Source organism: Galeopterus variegatus, unplaced genomic scaffold, assembly GCF_000696425.1.
Source record: "Galeopterus variegatus unplaced genomic scaffold, G_variegatus-3.0.2 Scaffold2410, whole genome shotgun sequence".
In the NCBI taxonomy this organism is placed as follows: Eukaryota; Metazoa; Chordata; class Mammalia; order Dermoptera; family Cynocephalidae; genus Galeopterus; species Galeopterus variegatus.
The window spans coordinates 189,244-206,589 of NW_007728521.1; the positions used below are offsets into that span (position 1 = coordinate 189,244).

Sequence of the window (17,346 nt, forward strand, 5' to 3'; positions counted from 1 at the left end):
TCAGATCCCCCTACCAGCCAGTTGCAAAAAACAACAACAAAAAACTACATGTAGAAGTATGTTCTATCTATCAGAATATCTTGAGTTTATAGGAGCAAGTTTATAATTTTATGTTCACAACAACAATCTGTGTTATTTAGCAAAAAATTTTATTTCAATTTTTTCGTCAAAAGCACTTACAATGATGTTACAGTTTTCTAAAGATATCTACATGTGGGAAAAGATAATTAGGGATATAGAATTACTGCAGTGAAAAGTTATTTTTCAAATAAAATATAAATAACAATCAACTTTATGTTTCACCTCATGGCTGCTGTCATATATGCCTGTATCTAGACATGACATAATGATTTAAAATTCCACAAATAATTTCAATGATTTTAACAGAAAATTATGCTTTCCCTAAAAAGAATATCATTTTAATGAAATACACAATCATAATCAAAGTCCTCTTAATAGATTATTTTAAAAGCAAATGTTAACTCATTTTTCTTTCTTCCTCTAAAGGTCTTCATTTATTCTAAAGCATGCCCATATAAATAACTGACATTTTTCCACAGAACAGTATGAAATTTAGACTACATATTTTACTGGATATTACCTATCCAGTTTTACAAAACATTTAGATATTGTTTGGCTTAAAAACATGAGCTATTCCAAATTGATGGCTTTTAAATCTAGTTAATCTTGAATATAAAATTACTAGTTGAATTTCTGGGAAAAAACATTGAGGGTTACACAGTTAACATATTTTTTGATCTAGCTACTTCACCATGTTATAAAGTCATTTGCCTGCACTTAGCACCCTCTGCAGGTGAACCAATATTATGCATGACTTACATGCCATTAAAAAGCAATAAAATAAAACCTATGTGGACAGGGTACAACAAAGGTGATTAAATTATAAAAAAGTAAAATAAACAAATTAAACTTTCTTAGTTCTGTTGAGGAAAGACAAATACTGTTTGCTGGTTAATTATCTAATTCACTTAAAAAAAAAAAGAAAAAAACGGAATGTTGTGCATTTATGTGCATTTCAAGGATAAAATGCTACTTATTGTGACCATACTAGTGACATACAGGAAACACTAAAATGCAAAGTTTAAAAAGGTTACAACATGTAGATTATGCCAGGAATATTCAAATTATAAATTACCTGAAAATAAAATAAAAGTGTGAACTTACCATCCCTGTTGGACAGCAAACAGACTAGGCCATTGAGGCATGTGTCAGTGACTTCTGAGATGTTGGTTGCACATCTGCCTATAGTCTGAATAGTGGCTGCTGCAAATTGTTTATCTTGGCTTTTAACATACGTCTAAAAAACATTATTTCAATTAGTTTATCCATTGATACTATCAAGTGAGCCAAAAACCCTATTATATTAAGCTTTGTCAATATATAAGAATTCCAGAATATATATATAAGCTTCTCCTAAGCACAACAGAAGGCCCAACTAATGTCTTTAATTAATTTAATTTTGCTTTTTTACTTAAAGAATGTGCCTATACATTTTCAAGCCAGGCTCATTCACCTGTGGCCACAGTGGCTTGAGACTCCAAAACAAATAGAGGGGTGCAGTCACCCAAAGACAGCAATTAGTTTAAGTGCAGGCTTGACAGAGATGATGAGAACTCTCTCTTTGGAGGTTTCAGTTCATTTAACCAGGAACATCTGTGAATCTATGAAAAAAGGGTCGCTTTTTCAAAAACCAAATATAAAAATTGGGAGAAAAGGAAGAAAAGGACCAATATGCTATTTATAGACATTTTACTTTGAAAATGGAATCAGAATGGTTATAAAATTACAATAGCAACAGTGAGCAGTATTTCAATAAAGACTATTAATACTCAGTTTACAATAAAATAAAATACCATATTTCTGAAATAAAGCTGGCTTTTAAAATATACTATAAATGATATATTTATACAAACTCAAAACTAAAGATATAAATCATTGATTTAACAACTGGAACTTAAAAGATCTTTACAAAATTTACAACAGCCCTAGAGAATTTCACTTTGATTAAAACTTTCCTAATTTAAAAACTAAACTTTCATCGTTTAATAGAAATGAATGTACTTTCAATATGCATATTTATATTTTGTATATTATATATAAATGGGATGTAAAATTTCATTTTCAACTGAAAATTTTTAAAAAGATTCCCAACCTCAAATGAGAACTACACAATGTGGAATTAACACTGTGGTTATGTAAAACGCAAAATAAGGTATGTACTTAAATAGTATCTAAACGACAGATGGGGAAGAAAATCTAAGCATATCTAAAAAGTATACACATTTGTATACAAAATACACAAATACAAAAGGGAACCAAAAAGGTGATTAAAGGTTGAAAAATAAATTAAATAAATTAAACTCTCTTAGTTCCATGAAGGCAAGACCGATTATATTTAAACCTTTTCCCAAATAGATTACCTAATTTTCTCAATTAAAAAAATACATTTATGAGTCTTAAAAAATTCTCTATTTGACTCAAAAAATTATTAAAAGCAAACTGTACATAACAAGTAAACAGAAATAAGGTACAAATGTAGACAGTGATAAAAATGAATATGAAAAGAAAGAACATATTTAAAAGTTTAACTAAAAAATGGATGTTACTAAACATCCCCATATTAAATGAAATGACTGGATCATCAACATTCTGAAACAGATCCAGTATGCAACTGCTATACCACTAAACAATTCTGTAGGATTATCTAAGATTCCTTTCCTACAATCCCAGTAGACTTGACATAAGCAGAAAATAAACAGCTAAAGGACACACATAGAGATTACACAGGACAAGAAGGAAAGAGACAAGAGCAAACACAAAGACCAGAACTTAAAAAGAAATAAACAAAATTATAAGAATGAAGTAAAAATCAAATTCAAGCAACCGTCTATAGATATAAGATTACTGGATAAAAACTTGAGACACTACATTTTCTGGCATATAAATATGCGTGGGTCTCTGAGACATCTAATTGTATAAGGAATTTTTCTTATACAATCTAAGTATATTTAGAAATATACTTAGCATGAAAGTAGAGTGATTCAGTTATGAAAATATAAATCATGGGTATGCCCTAACATTCCACTCCCGAAAAAAGTATAAAACCACATAGCTAAAAAGAAATGTAGTGTCTACATATAGCTAAAACAAATTAATATTGACTTATAAGAGGATTACATCAACAAAATATATTAAGTCTATAAAAGCTGGGGGTTGAGAAAAACTGCATGATTAGTGTGTAGCATGTGGTATACTTTTGTTATGAAAACTGCTGATGGGATATAAAACTCACAATACTGACAGGAGGTTTTCTACTTCTGTATTCCACTGCTAAGGCTGCAGAGCTGATTCTTCCATCATAAAGGGCATAATGTTCATGAAGTAGTTTTTAAATAACATTTTTGGGGAAATGCAGCTGGGAAGCATCTTATCCAAGAGAATATATGTTTTTAAAATACATCAAAATAAATCAAAATAAAAACAACAATTGACAAAAAATCATGGTGGGGTTAATTACATACCAAATTTTTTGAGCTAAACATGAGGCTAAGGGGGCAGAGTCTAAAACAGTGTTAGGTCAATCAAACAGGGACAACTAGGTAAGAAGTTAAGCCATTTTCATGAGTGCAGAGCATAGCAAGGACTATTGATAAAGACAGCATGAAGAGATAAATCCCTGACAGAAACAAAATTTCAAACAAAGACAAAGTTATAAACCAGTCTCTCAAATTCTATGAAAACATAAAAGAGAATATTATTCCATTTCCCTTAAATTATAAATTGTACTTAATGTTTATTCTCAAAAAATTTATATATTTCTTAGTTGTCAATTTTGTCCCAATCACTGTTTTAGTCACACAATTACATATTTCTAGATTGAAAATGATACATATTTAACTTAAGATTGAATATATGTTTTATAAGTTATTTTATAATTAGCATTGTACACAAACCTGAAATTCTCGAAGAAGCGTTGATATATTGGCTTCATTTGCCAAGTTTGTCAAAATTTCAAGCTTTAGTAGAAAAAAAGAGAGAAAGTAAACATTTTAACACAAAAATAAAAAGATAAATTTAATAGAGGCCAGGCAATAAATTAAAAGTTAATTTATATTTTTTAATCACTTTCACAAAATGTGATGAGACATTATACCCTTCAGGTAAACTTAGTCTGTCTCCTTATGTCTACAAAAAAATAATTAGGTAAAGAAGAATCCTATATCTTCATCAGATATTTGTCCCAACTTTACAATTTATATCTAATTAACATAAACAATTTAGGCTACTTTGACTTTTGCCTTTTATTAATAAAGATAAAAAACTATTTGCCCTCCATATAATACCTCTGTTTTTCAGACACCAATTAACTTTCTTGATTTGTTCTCTGATATGCTATCATCCCAAACTCTTAGACATTTTTATTCCCTCTTCTGGGTTTCTAGATATAAGAAATGTGCAATTAAAAATCCATCTCCAGGGGCCGGCCCGGTGGCGCACTGCTACAGTGCACCACTTGGGAGTGTGGTGGCGCTCCCGCCGAGGGTTCGGATCCCACATACAGACCGGTTCCCACTCACTGGCTGAGCGAGGGGCGGGCGCAGCACCAAGGGTTGCGATCCCGTTGCCGGTCCCAGTCCGGTACGGGCGCGACACTGAGGGTTGCAGTCCGTTGCCGGACATGAAAAAAGACAAAAAAAAAATCCATCTCCAATACACTTGCTAAAAATACTTGTTTTTACTTATAAAAAAATTTTAATTAAGCCAAAGGAAGGCATGAAAAAGTAAAAAGGAACAGAGAACAGATGAGAGAAATAGAAAACAAAGCACAAGATGTATATACATATACATTCATATCAATAATTACATTAAAAGTATATGGCCCAAACACTCCAATTAAGAGGCACAGATCGTAGTTGTTGTTCTTTATATACTCTGGGTACAAGCCATTTGTTCAGATATTATGTATGGAGAATATTTTCTCCCAGATTATGTATGGCTTGACTTTTTGTTTTATTTTGATGAGAATATTTTAACTTTTTGAAAACATCCTTTCTAAAACAATCTCAAACATACAGAAAAGTTACATGTATAGTACAAAGAAAGAAATGATTTATCTCTGAAACATTTGAGACTACAGTTGCCAGTCTGCCCGATTACTCATGTATATTTCCAATAAACAAAGACATGTCCTACCTACCACAATACAACCAAGAAAATCAGGAAATTAACATGAATACATTATTTCCACTCAATCATTGCTCATTTAAGTTTCACTAATTGTCTCAGTAATGTAGAATAAAGGGTGCAGTTCAATATCACATATTGTATTTAGTTGTCTCCTTCAGTCTGAAAGAGTTTATCAGTCTTCCTTTTGACTTTTATAGCCTTGACACTACTGATGACTACAATCCAATTTTCTGTAAAATATCCTTCAATTTGGATGTGTCTTAGTTTTTTTATGACTAAATTTGGTTTCCATCTGAATAACATGTCATTCCAATATTTACTAACAGTCCATCCTTTCCCCATTGGTTTGTAATGTCTCTTCAATTACACAGTAAATATTCACATGCTGTGGGTGTTTTCTAGGCTTTCTATTCTATCCTGCTTACTTCTCTGTCTAAATATCACACTGTTTTTAACCATTATAACTTCATATTCCTCACTGCACTGTATACCATAGTTATTTCCTTGAAAATAACACTCTTTCTTAATCCCTTGTGTTAGCATAAACTGTGCTTTTTGCCTACTCCCAACCCTTCAACCTCCCAATCAACCTACCAACCAACAACAAAAAAAAATCACAAAAATGTCATTCTTTTAAGATCCACCCAAACATCACCTTTTCCAAATCTCCCAGAGACTATTAACCCCACCTTTCTGTTTTTCACAGCACTCAATTTAAATCTCTATATCACTTAAAAAACACAGTACTAAAATTATCTATTTTTATCCCTGTCTCCCTCAGTATGCTAGAAGTTATTCAAGGTGTAGGTAGCATGTCTTAACTTTATATTATCAGAAGTAACTAATATAAAATAACATAGATTGGAAAGTATAAAGAAAAATCCTTAAATGTATCTGTTTCTTGAAGAGCAGGACTCCATTTCTCAGATGCCAGAAGCTATAGCAATATCTCTGCAAAGTAAACGTGTGTTAGAGTATCTGAAAAATGAAAGCATATATACCTTCAGTGTCTTGATCATAGTTGGATCAGTTGATCTAACGTAAAAACTCTTCAGATAAGGTTCAAACAGGCCCTAGAAACAAAAAATAAATATATAATTGCATTTATGATACTAATATGTTCATGTGCCTCTTAAATTCTGTGTTTACAACGTACATACCTTTCTCTGAATTGACATAGTTGCTATATTTTGTAGGACAATATACTGCACTTCCCTAAAAATTAAAAGAGAATTTTCAGAGTTTATTTTCCAATAAAACATCTTTAAGTAAATAGTACAATAATGAAAAAGAATCAGCAATAAGTTTCACAGTGAGCAGAATTCTTAAATGTAATATTGAAAAGTTTTTAGTAAATCTTAGATATTTATGCCTTCTTTTTAAATGCATTTTTTTATAAAGCACTAATAAATTAGATGTGATTTACTAAGAGGAAGAGTTAAAACCAATTTTATAATACTGTACTTCTAAAATGAAAAGCCAATCTGTAACTGCTTTGAAGACATTCAAGGAAAGTATTCCTAGGGTTAATGGTGTAAACATGACCATAGTTTTATTACAAACTCTAACTAGAAGGCCCATTTTGTCACTCAGTTCTGCACAGAATGAAGGCCAAGTTAAAAAAAGCAGTCATGGTATTTTTATGTCCAAATATCTAATAAATGAACTGAATCTAGTATAAGGTCTTACGTGAAAGACCCATTCCAGATCTTTCTGATATTCGTTGAACTAGCTATAGAAAAAAAAAAAAAAAGCTGAACTGATAAAAGAGAAAAGAACAGTTAGGTATACATACAGGGAGGAACAGGAACACAAAGGAAATGCCATCTATTTGTTACTAAAAAATGGTAAAAGCCAGTCAAGGGCTAAAATTGTGGACTAAGTTCTAGTTAAAAGGATAAAAATAAATAGACATCTTTTTTTCCCAACCCAGTTAGTGGAAGAGAACACTCAATGAAAAAAAAATTTTAATTTAAAACAACTAATTATTACAAAATATCCAGGGTAGTCTAAATAGCTGAAACAAAGGTATTCTCAAACACAGAAAACAAAACAATCAACAAAAATCTGATCTTCAACTTGAAATTATAGGCCATGGGAACTCAATAAAAGTGGTTTGAATTGTTGACCTGAACTGCTGAATTATAAGGAAATAAAATTAAAGAAAAAGGTGGCATGCTCGCTCCATCTACAGAAAACTAAAAGAGTGTACGATTCTTTAAAATGAGTAGCTATTAAAAATATAGCTCTCTTTTTAACATAGAGCAAACTCAGTAATTAAATATTCCAATTTTACAGGAAGCAGTAATTCTGTCATAACCTACATAACTGCTCTACATAAAACCATATACAGTACAATACATTGAAAACTTCAATCTGATAGTACTTCAATATAGTTGTTCTGCGATTCCGTATTTACTAAATCTCCCAAACATCATTACTGTCATACCTAGACATATCAAGCACTAATATTAAGCTACCTAATATGTGATAGCATATGCTATATGCCACAAAATATTTTCAATCTCTTTGGGCTTCAGATTTTTAAAAATTCCAATATTTATCATTACAATTGAGATAAATTTTATAAAGGCTTTTATGATGATCCTGTCTAGTATGAAGTTTTATTGATAAAATATAGTCAGAACTACATATTAAATGCCTGAAAGACAGGTTATATTTGTTCAAACATTACTTTTCAAAGAATACAAAAGAAAAAACATACATAAAATCATGACCTACCTATTGCTACGAAGTAAACGCACTAGTGATTTAGAAATAATGCCAGCTTCAGATTTTGGTGATATGTGCCAATACAGCTGAGCAACTGCCATAACCACCTAAAGATAAAGTATGAAAGTAACAGGAACTATAAACACTGGAGCACTCTACGGTTTCAAAATACATTCTTACACGTTATTTCCTTTAAACTCCTACAAAATTTCTGTGAAGTAAAATGAAATATATAACTCCTTGTAGTGAGATGAAGAAGAGTCCCTCCAAAAATTCGTATCTATCCTCAGAATGTGATCTTATTTGGAAGTAAGGTCTTTGCAGAGTTATTAACATAATGACCAAGATGTGATCATTCTGGATAAGAATGGACCCGAAAACCAATGAGTGTCCTATAGGAGACAGAAAAGGACACAAAGAGACACAGAGAAGGCATTGTTAACGTGGAGGCAGAGATTGGAGTGATGCCTCTGCAAGCCAAGAAATGCCAAGGACTGTTGGCAACCAACAGAAGCTAGGAAAGGGGCAGTTTCTCCCTTAGAGCCTCTAGCAGGAACCAACCTTGTTTACACCTTGATTTCGGACTTCTGGCTTCCTGAAATGTGACAGAATAAATTTCTGTTGTTTTAATCCACCCAGTTTGTAGTAATTTGTACAGCATAGATGTTAAATGAACTGCTCAAAGTTTAACAGCCAGTACGTGGCAAAGTCCAACATGACACTCCAAACTCCATGTTCCTCCTAGTACTGCTGCTGCTGCTCTAAGAGTGGGAATTTTTTAAGAATTGTAAGCATGCCTTTCTAAATGAAGCCAGACACTTCAGGATAACAGTGACAAGTAGGATGAAATAAAGAAAAATCAGTACATTTAAGTTCTAATGAAAGGAACTTCATTAAAACAACATACCTAAAGCAGCAGCATTTGAAATCATTTTGTTTTTTCAAAACAAAGAACCTTAAAAAATAGTCTTTGGTTTGAAGCCATTTTAAGGATGATTAGAATTTCTTTGTCTCAGAATATAAGAGTACTGTGTTTCCCCTACTTGCCTCTACACTTAGATTCAGAAATCAAAAGTACAGATTTCCCATTCACTCCAGTTTAACATGTAACAATTGCAGAGACAAAGCTACAGAAGTTACACAATCTTGTCTTTGACTCAGAAGATATATTAATACTACTTTATTTCTGCTTGGTCAATATAGTTCTAACAAACAGACAGCAGGAATTTTATGTGGGCCTAAATAGATTACAACACATGAGGATGCTTGAGGTAAGAAGAGTTTCTTCTGAAACTAAAAAACATTTTTTAAAAATACAGTTTACAGGGTCCTAAATTTACTGTTTGGCATATGTTGTACTCTTTTACAAAACTGATTTATAGCTTTCAAACATAAATTGAGAATTGCAAGAACATAAGAATATTTCATTTCTTCACTTGTGATCTACAAATACACTTTAATTACCGAATAAACTCTCCTGAATTAGAAATCTGAGAAAATAAGAGAATCTCAATGACCGACATAATCTACAAAGTGAATGTCACTTTTAAATATATTAAAACATATAGGCTAACTTTTAGTATAAGATAGAAAAAAAAGTTGAAACAATTTTAACATATTTTACAGATAATAAATTAAATCCTTTTCCATTACAAATAATAAGTACAATACATAAACTGTACTTTCCATATATACTGTGGTCCCTCGGTGTACAAAGGTTCCAAGACCCCTCCACGGATACAAAAGGCCAACTAAATGTCAATGTTTTTAAGATTCTAGCTTCCACTTGGTATATCATCTGTTTTAATATATTAGTCAGGGTAATCCAAAATCCAAAAGGACTAATTCATCTTCTTTTTCCTCAATATTTACAAATCCAACAGTTTAAAGTTTCTTCAATATCCAGAATTTAAAATGCATAGGTTAATTTGTAAAAGCCATGAGGGAAACTCCCAAAACTCCAAAATCCAAAAAGACTGAAAATACATAACCTCATAGGCCTTCTACAGTTATATTATGCATGTACATAATAAAGTATATCCTACATAAACTTTTCTATTCTTAACCTTCATGGCATTATCAACATATTTAGACTGTTAGAATAGCCTTCTAACATTCTGCTTCTAGTATCTATTTCCAACCCAATCTGCACAGTAATGACTGAGTCTTTACTTGTATTTAGCAGCACCAAAATATAATGGAACAAAAAGTAAACTACCTCTATTTGTTTCTCCATTTGAGAACATTTTTGAACAGTAAGTATGTGATTTATAAAATCAATTTCCAAGACAAAGTTAAATTAATAGTAAGTCAATCACAAAGTAAAATTTTTAGATGGCAAATTACAGCTACCTAACCAGCATGTGGAAAATCTAGGGCACACTACAATATAAGCATATTTTAAAACATCGGTGAAATAATATTTTGGGGGGCCGGCCCGGTGGCGCACTGCTACAGTGCGCCGCTTGGGAGCGTGGTGGCGCTCCCGCCGAGGGTTCGGATCCCGCATACAGACTGGTTCCCGCTCACTGGCTGAGCGAGGTGCGGGCGCAGCACCGAGGTTTGCGATCCCATTGCCGGTCCTGGTCCGGTACGGGCGCGACACTGAGGGTTGCGATCCGTTGCCGGACACGAAAAAAGACAAAAAGGAAATAATATTTTTGTTATGACTGAGCACGGTTACTAAATAATGATTTAGAAACTAAATGACTAGGTGGAAGATGAAAATGTTTGCTAATTACTAAGATACACAAAGTTCTAAGCTCTAAATTCTCAAGAATCAGAAAACTTTAATTCAAGTGAAGTTCCTCACATTTAAAGGTTTTACTAATTAAGAGAACAATTCATTAAGAATACTTTCTTAATTAAGAAAATGTTTAATTTGAATTCATCAAGCACTTAGATATAACTTCCAGTTAACAAAAAACACAGGGTATAAAAAAATATATTAAATGACACTACAAAAGAAGTAACCAAACAAACCTAGAAGGACATTCTGCAAGACTTGAGAGCCTTTAAAAGATATAACAACCAGATGCAATGCATTAGATAATGGTTTGGATAAACTACCTAAAAAGGATAATATAAGATCAACTGGTATTAAATGGTAAAATTTTATTAAAATAGAAAGGTGGAGATGACTGACTAGAAAAAAAGAAGGTTAAAAAATACCATGTACGGTGTAATTTTTATCTTGGTTAAAAAAATACGTATGTATATTTACACGTGAATATATATATTTATGCAGACGAAAAAGAGCTGGAAAAAATGCACTAATATATTACAACTGATTTCTATGAGATGAGAATGTGATGTTTTAAAATTTTTTTTAGTTTAGTTTTATTATTCTATTGTGCACATGCATACTCCTAAAATATAAAGGGTTATTTAAAATAGAAAGAAGTCAAACCAAAAAATTAAGACCCCACAAAGACGACTATTGTTTCGTTTTGTTTTGTTTTTGTGACCAGTAAGGGGATCGCAACCCTCGGCACAGTGTGGTCCGCACCATGCTCAGCCAGTGAGCACACCAGCCATCCCCATATAGGATCCGAACCCGCAGCCTCGGCACTACCAGCGCTGCACTCTCCTGAGTGAGCAACGGGGCCGGCCCACAGAGATGATTTTTATTTAGATTACTATCACTACCAATTTAAGGTTAGTATGCTGTGAGGTATTACTTTTATTACAGCTTAGGCTCTTGAAAATTCTATCAGGTAGATACAAACATTATGGACTAGCACCAGATCAAGTACCGTCAACCATGACGGAGTAACTAATATATGTAGTCCTTGTAAAAGGGCCAACATATCCAATTGAGAAATAACTTGAGCTCATACCTTAAAAAAATCCAATAAATAAAATCACAAAAAAGTAAATGAAGTTCATTAGGCCAACAACTACCCAAGCAGGTGCTCTTATCAAAACTTAATTTTGCATACCTGGAAACATTGAAGGTTGAAATATATTTAGGCATTACTTCCCAGAAATTAGGTCTCTAAATCTATTGGTTATATTCCACACTGTATATCTAACTATCCCTTACTTGTGTTTGGTGTGTAAACAAATTCTCCATTAGCACACTCAGACTTGTTTACTGAACTTATATACTTTTAATTACTATTTTTAAAAAATCTGTGAATTATTTCTTACAAGGGTTTTAACTTACCGCTGCATTCCTGCTCTGTAGCAAAGGCTTTGTGTTTCTAATTAAGAGTCTATGGTCTGGATCCATAGTATATGGCTTCTTCTTTTGGTCAGTCTTTTCCTTCTGTTCATCATCAGATTCATAGAAATTCTTTTCATTGTCTTCTAGACCATCATCCTGCAAGGAAAGAAACAGAATCCCAAGATTAGTTCAGCACTTAAACAGCTCAAATATCACATAGTCATAGAAAACTTTTTTTTAAACGTCTATAATAACATTTTACTGTAGAGTATTACTGTTGGGGCAATTTAAAAATATTACACAGGGCTCGCCAGTTAGCTCAGTTGGTTAGAGCATGGTGCTAATAACACCAAGGTCCAAGGTTTGATCCCTGTACCACCAGCTGCCAAAAAAATATAAAAAGAAGGGCCGGCCCAGTGGCGCACTGCTACAGTGCGCCGCTTGGGAGTGTGGCGGCGCTCCCACCAAGGGTTCGGATCCCACATACAGACCGGTTCCCGCTCACTGGCTGAGCGAGGTGCGGGCGCAACACCGAGGGTTGCGATCCCGTTGCCGGTCCCGGTCCGGTACGGGCGCGACACTGAGGGTTGCGATCCGTTGCCGGACACGAAAAAAGACAAAAAGGAAAAAAATAATAATAAATAAATAAAATTTAAAAAAGAAAAAGAAAAAGAAAGGGGCCGGCCCGGTGGCGCACTGCTACAGTGCACCGCTTGGGAGTGCGGCGGCGCGCTCCCGCCGAGGGTTTGGATCCCACATACAGACTGGTTCCCGCTCACTGGCTGAGCGAGGTGCGGGTGCGACACTGAGGGTTGCGATCCCATTGCCAGTCCTGGTCCGGTGTGGGCGTGACACTGAGGGTTGCGATCCGTTGCCAGACACAAAAAAAGACAAAAAAAAAAAAAAAAAAGAAAAGAAAAGAAAAAGAAAGTAAAAATAAAATTATTATATAATTTAAATGGAAGAAAAGTCCTTGATTTTTCTCATATTTTATAACATCATAATTATGGTATAGAAAATGCTTCTATTACATTACATAGTAAATCTTTGAACATTAAATCCCCATAGAAATACCCATGGTTGCTCAAAGGGAACACTTGACTTGATCATTAGATTCCAACAATGCCTATAACATAACAAAACTTAAAAAATAAAAACTATTTCTATACGTTGTCAGTCACTCTGTAACAAGTCAAAGGGTCAGAAGAAAGAAGAACATTGTTTGCATTTTAACATAAAAGAAATCATAATAAAGCTTGACAGGTAAAAACTAGTGGTTGAGGAGGTCTCTGAGTTATCAAGAAAAAATTTCAGTTTGAGATTTATGTACATCCACAGCAACTGGTTCTAGGTTTTTGTTTTGAATTTTTTATTATCTCTGCCAATAAAATATACCCATAGGCATTTAGTCCCCCAAATAAACAAACAAAAAGCATACCAACACAATATCCATGTACATCTAATTCAGCTACTGTTTAGAGGTAATTTCTGTTATCTGAAATATATCTGAAGAATATCTTTCTGCTTCTGAGAAGATGGAGTGGATATACTTTTCCCTATTCCTCTCACTAAGTACAACTAGACATACAGGACGCTATATATAAAATAAACCTAAGAAGACTCTGAAAGGCAAAAAGGGAAGACTGTATAGGACCTCAGGACCCAAAGAATGACACAAAGGTGAGTTCTAAAGGTTTTCTTTTTTACCACATGTCCATGAATGGGTACTGGAGAAGCTGGCAACAAGCCCAGATAAAACATATCCCCCAAAAACCTGCTCTCTCTAGCCAACAGACCAAGAAAGAAGCAGCCTAGCAAGACAGAAAACTTTTAGAAATAACTACTCTAGTGCAGCCAAACCAGAGAAAAATCTATGGCCCCAGCCCCAATCCCCTCCAGTAAAGGCTGAGATGGGGATCCAAGACTTCCATCCTCACTAGGCTATAATGAGATGCCCCAACCACCCCACTGGGGTAGTATCAGAAAAGGCTGAGATGGAATCGAGATTTTCATCCCCATCAGAAGGTAACAAAGCATCCTTACAGTGTCAGTGGAGACCACGCAGAGAGCTTGGACTTCCAAGCCCACCCATGAGTAAGTAACAAGGTGACCTTATCCCTCCCCACTATGATGGTATTAGGGGCTGCCCAGTGGACAGGCAGAACTTACTGCACCACAACTACCACCACCTCCACTGTGGTGTTATTGGAGGGGAGGACCCATGTGTATCGGTAATGAGGCACTTCTATTTCTCCCAGCCAAAGATCTATCAGAGAAGGACTGGGGGGAACAAGAAGTCCCGCACTCACCTGTGGTAACAACAAGCACATCCCCCTGAGGTGCCAACTGAGGCTGAGTAGGAAATCTGGACTTTACCATGACGTGGAAATAATGAGAGAGCACCCCTCCCTACCCCCCACCTTTCTCTGCTGGAGTGGTGTCAAAAAAAAGCCAGCTAAACAAGAAGGTTTAAAGAAGATCAGTTTCATAGTATAAAAAATGTCCAGGTTTTAATTTTTAAAAATAAATAAATAAATAACTCATCATTCCAAGAGACAGGAAAATTTTAAACTGGATAGAAAATGATAACTTGTAGACGCCAACACCAAGATAATAGGGATATTAAAGTTATCTGATAAGGACTATAAAGCAGCCATCACAAAAATGCTTCAATGAACAATTAGAAATATCCTTGTAAAAAATTTTTAAAATAAAAGGTCTTAGCAAAGAATTAGAGTCTAAACAAAAAAATAGAACATATAAAAAAAGACCAAATAGAAATGTTAAAACTGAAAAATACAAGAACCAAAACTAAAAATGTAATTAATGGGATCAAAAGTAGAATGGAAAGGACCAAGGAACAATCAGTAAACTAGAACACAGAACGGAAATTACCCACTCTGAATAACAAAGAAAAAACAGACTAGAAACAAAAAAATAAAAATTAAAAAAAAAAAAAAAAATAAAAAAAAAAAAAAAAATAAAAAAAAAAAAAAAAATAAAAAAAAAAAAAAAAATAAAAAAAAAAAAAAAAATAAAAAAAAAAAAAAAAGAGCCTCAGGGAACTGTAGAACTATAACAAAAGACCTAATATCCCTATCATCTGAATCATGGAAGAAGAGGAGAAAGATGGCAGGGCTGAAAGAGTTCTAAAAGAAATAATGGCTGCGAACTTCCTAAATTAGGCAAAAGACATAAAACTACAGATTGAGGAAGCTGAGCAAATCCTAAACACGAAAACAAAAGCCCACAGAAATCTGTAACAACACATATCATAGTTGAACTCCTGAAAACTAAGACAAAGAAAAAATCTTGAAAGTAACATAAGGGAAATGACACTATACCCAAAGGAGAAAATTCACAACAGCAGATTTCTCAACAAAAACCATGGAGGCCAAAAGGAAGTAGCAGACCAACATATTTAAGTGCTGAAGAGAGAACTATCAATACAGAATCTTATATCCAGCAAATACATCTTTCAAGAATGAAGGGGAAAAAAAAATCAAGTTGTTTTCAGATGAAGAACTATGAAAATTTGTCACCAGCAGACCTACCACAAAAGAGCAGCTATAGGAAGTTCTCTTAACAGAAAGGAAATGATAAAAGATTGAATCTTTAAATATCAGGAAGAAAAAAGATAGTAAGAAAAAATAAGGGCATATAGAATTGATTTTCCTTTGCCTCCAAGTCTTCTAAATTGTTAGATGGTTAAAGCAAAAGTTATAACAGTAACACTGATATGATTGTGAGTGCATGTAGAGGACACAGTTAAGAAAATTGTATTTATAAACTGGGGAAAATAGAAGAAAGGGAGGTAAGTGGTTAAAACTTATATCACTCGAAGTGTAATATGAGGACACCAGTAGATGGTAATAAAAGTAATACCTGAAGCAACCACTTAAAAAACTATACAAAGAGATACATTTACAACTATAGATAAATAAAAATAAAATTCTAAAAAATGTTAGAATAATCCAGAGGAAGACAGGAGAAAAACAGAGAAATGAAGAACAGAGACAACGAACACACAAAAAATAATAAGATGGCAAACTCAAGCCTTAAAAATCAACAATTAGATTAAATGCAAATAAATCTACCAATTAAAAGACAAAGATTGGCAGAGTGGATCAAAACACATGACCCAACTATAAGATGCCTGTAAGAAATTCACTTCAAATGTAAAGACACAGGCAGGTTCAAAGTAAAAAGATGGAAAAAATATGTAACATTCAAATATTAATCAAGGGAAGGAAGGAATGGCCTATACTAACATCAGACAAAGTACACTTCACAGAAAAGAAAATTACTACAATAGGGAGGGCAATTATATCATGACAAAATGGATAATCTACAATGAAGATTATATGTTGTATAAGTCCATTTATATAACATTTTTGAAATGACAGAAGTACAGAAATGGAGAAAGATTAGTGGTTGCCAGGAGTTAAAAATGAGGGGAGAGGGGCAAGATTAAGCACCTGGAAGGAAGTGGCTTTAGCTATAAAATAGCAACATGAAGGATACTTGTGAAGGAAATGTTATGAATCTTGATTGTATCAGTGTCAATATCTTGGTTGTAATATTGTACTATATAGTTGTGCAAGATACTACCATTGGGGGAAACTGAGTAAAGTTTGTCACACCAGATCTCTTTAAATCAGTTCTTACAACTACATGTAAATATAAATTATCTTAAAATAAAACGTTTAATTTAATAAAATGAAGGAGATAAAAATCAGTAAATCACTTAAAAATAATTTGTATGTATTTATATATTGTAATAATAAAACACTACAGGAAATTATCTAAAATGTTTTAGGTTAATATAATTTTATGAAGTACTTTTCCCTTGCTAAGTGCTTGCACATAATGCACAATCTTTACTTAAATTTTGATGTAAATATCACTGAAAAACACTTTTTATCAAAAGTACAACTTTTAAGTCTCTTAGAAATAAGAATATTAGCTCAGTGTTTTTGAAATCCACAATAAAAAAATTAAAAATTTATTCAGAGAAAAATCACAAAATTCATAGTCTTTGAAAACAACAGTATTTTTAAAATGATACTCATCTTCAAAATCAAACTAGAAACTATAACATTATCACCTTCCTTTGAATACACAACCCAAAATAAACAAACTACCTGTCTCTTAGAGCTTAAAAAAAAGGGGGGGGGGGGCTGGCCCGGGGGCACACTGGATAGAGCGCCGCCTGGGGAGGGCGGCGGGGGGCCCCC

The 17,346-nt window shown here is 33.4% G+C and overlaps 1 protein-coding gene across 2 annotated transcripts in view; it reads right to left on the minus strand.

The window, feature by feature from the left end:
• The window catches only part of AP3B1 (adaptor-related protein complex 3, beta 1 subunit), a 254,762-nt gene that overhangs the window by 151,779 nt on the left and 85,637 nt on the right, over positions 1–17,346 (minus strand). For both annotated transcript variants that reach the window (XM_008581623.1, XM_008581622.1), the window contains exons 7-12: positions 12,110–12,265; positions 7,951–8,048; positions 6,369–6,423; positions 6,210–6,281; positions 3,975–4,037; positions 1,186–1,318 (exon numbers count right to left, since the gene is read on the minus strand). In XM_008581623.1, coding sequence (XP_008579845.1) covers positions 1,186–1,318; positions 3,975–4,037; positions 6,210–6,281; positions 6,369–6,423; positions 7,951–8,048; positions 12,110–12,265 — 577 coding nt within the window. The remainder of the gene's footprint in view (positions 1–1,185; positions 1,319–3,974; positions 4,038–6,209; positions 6,282–6,368; positions 6,424–7,950; positions 8,049–12,109; positions 12,266–17,346) is intronic.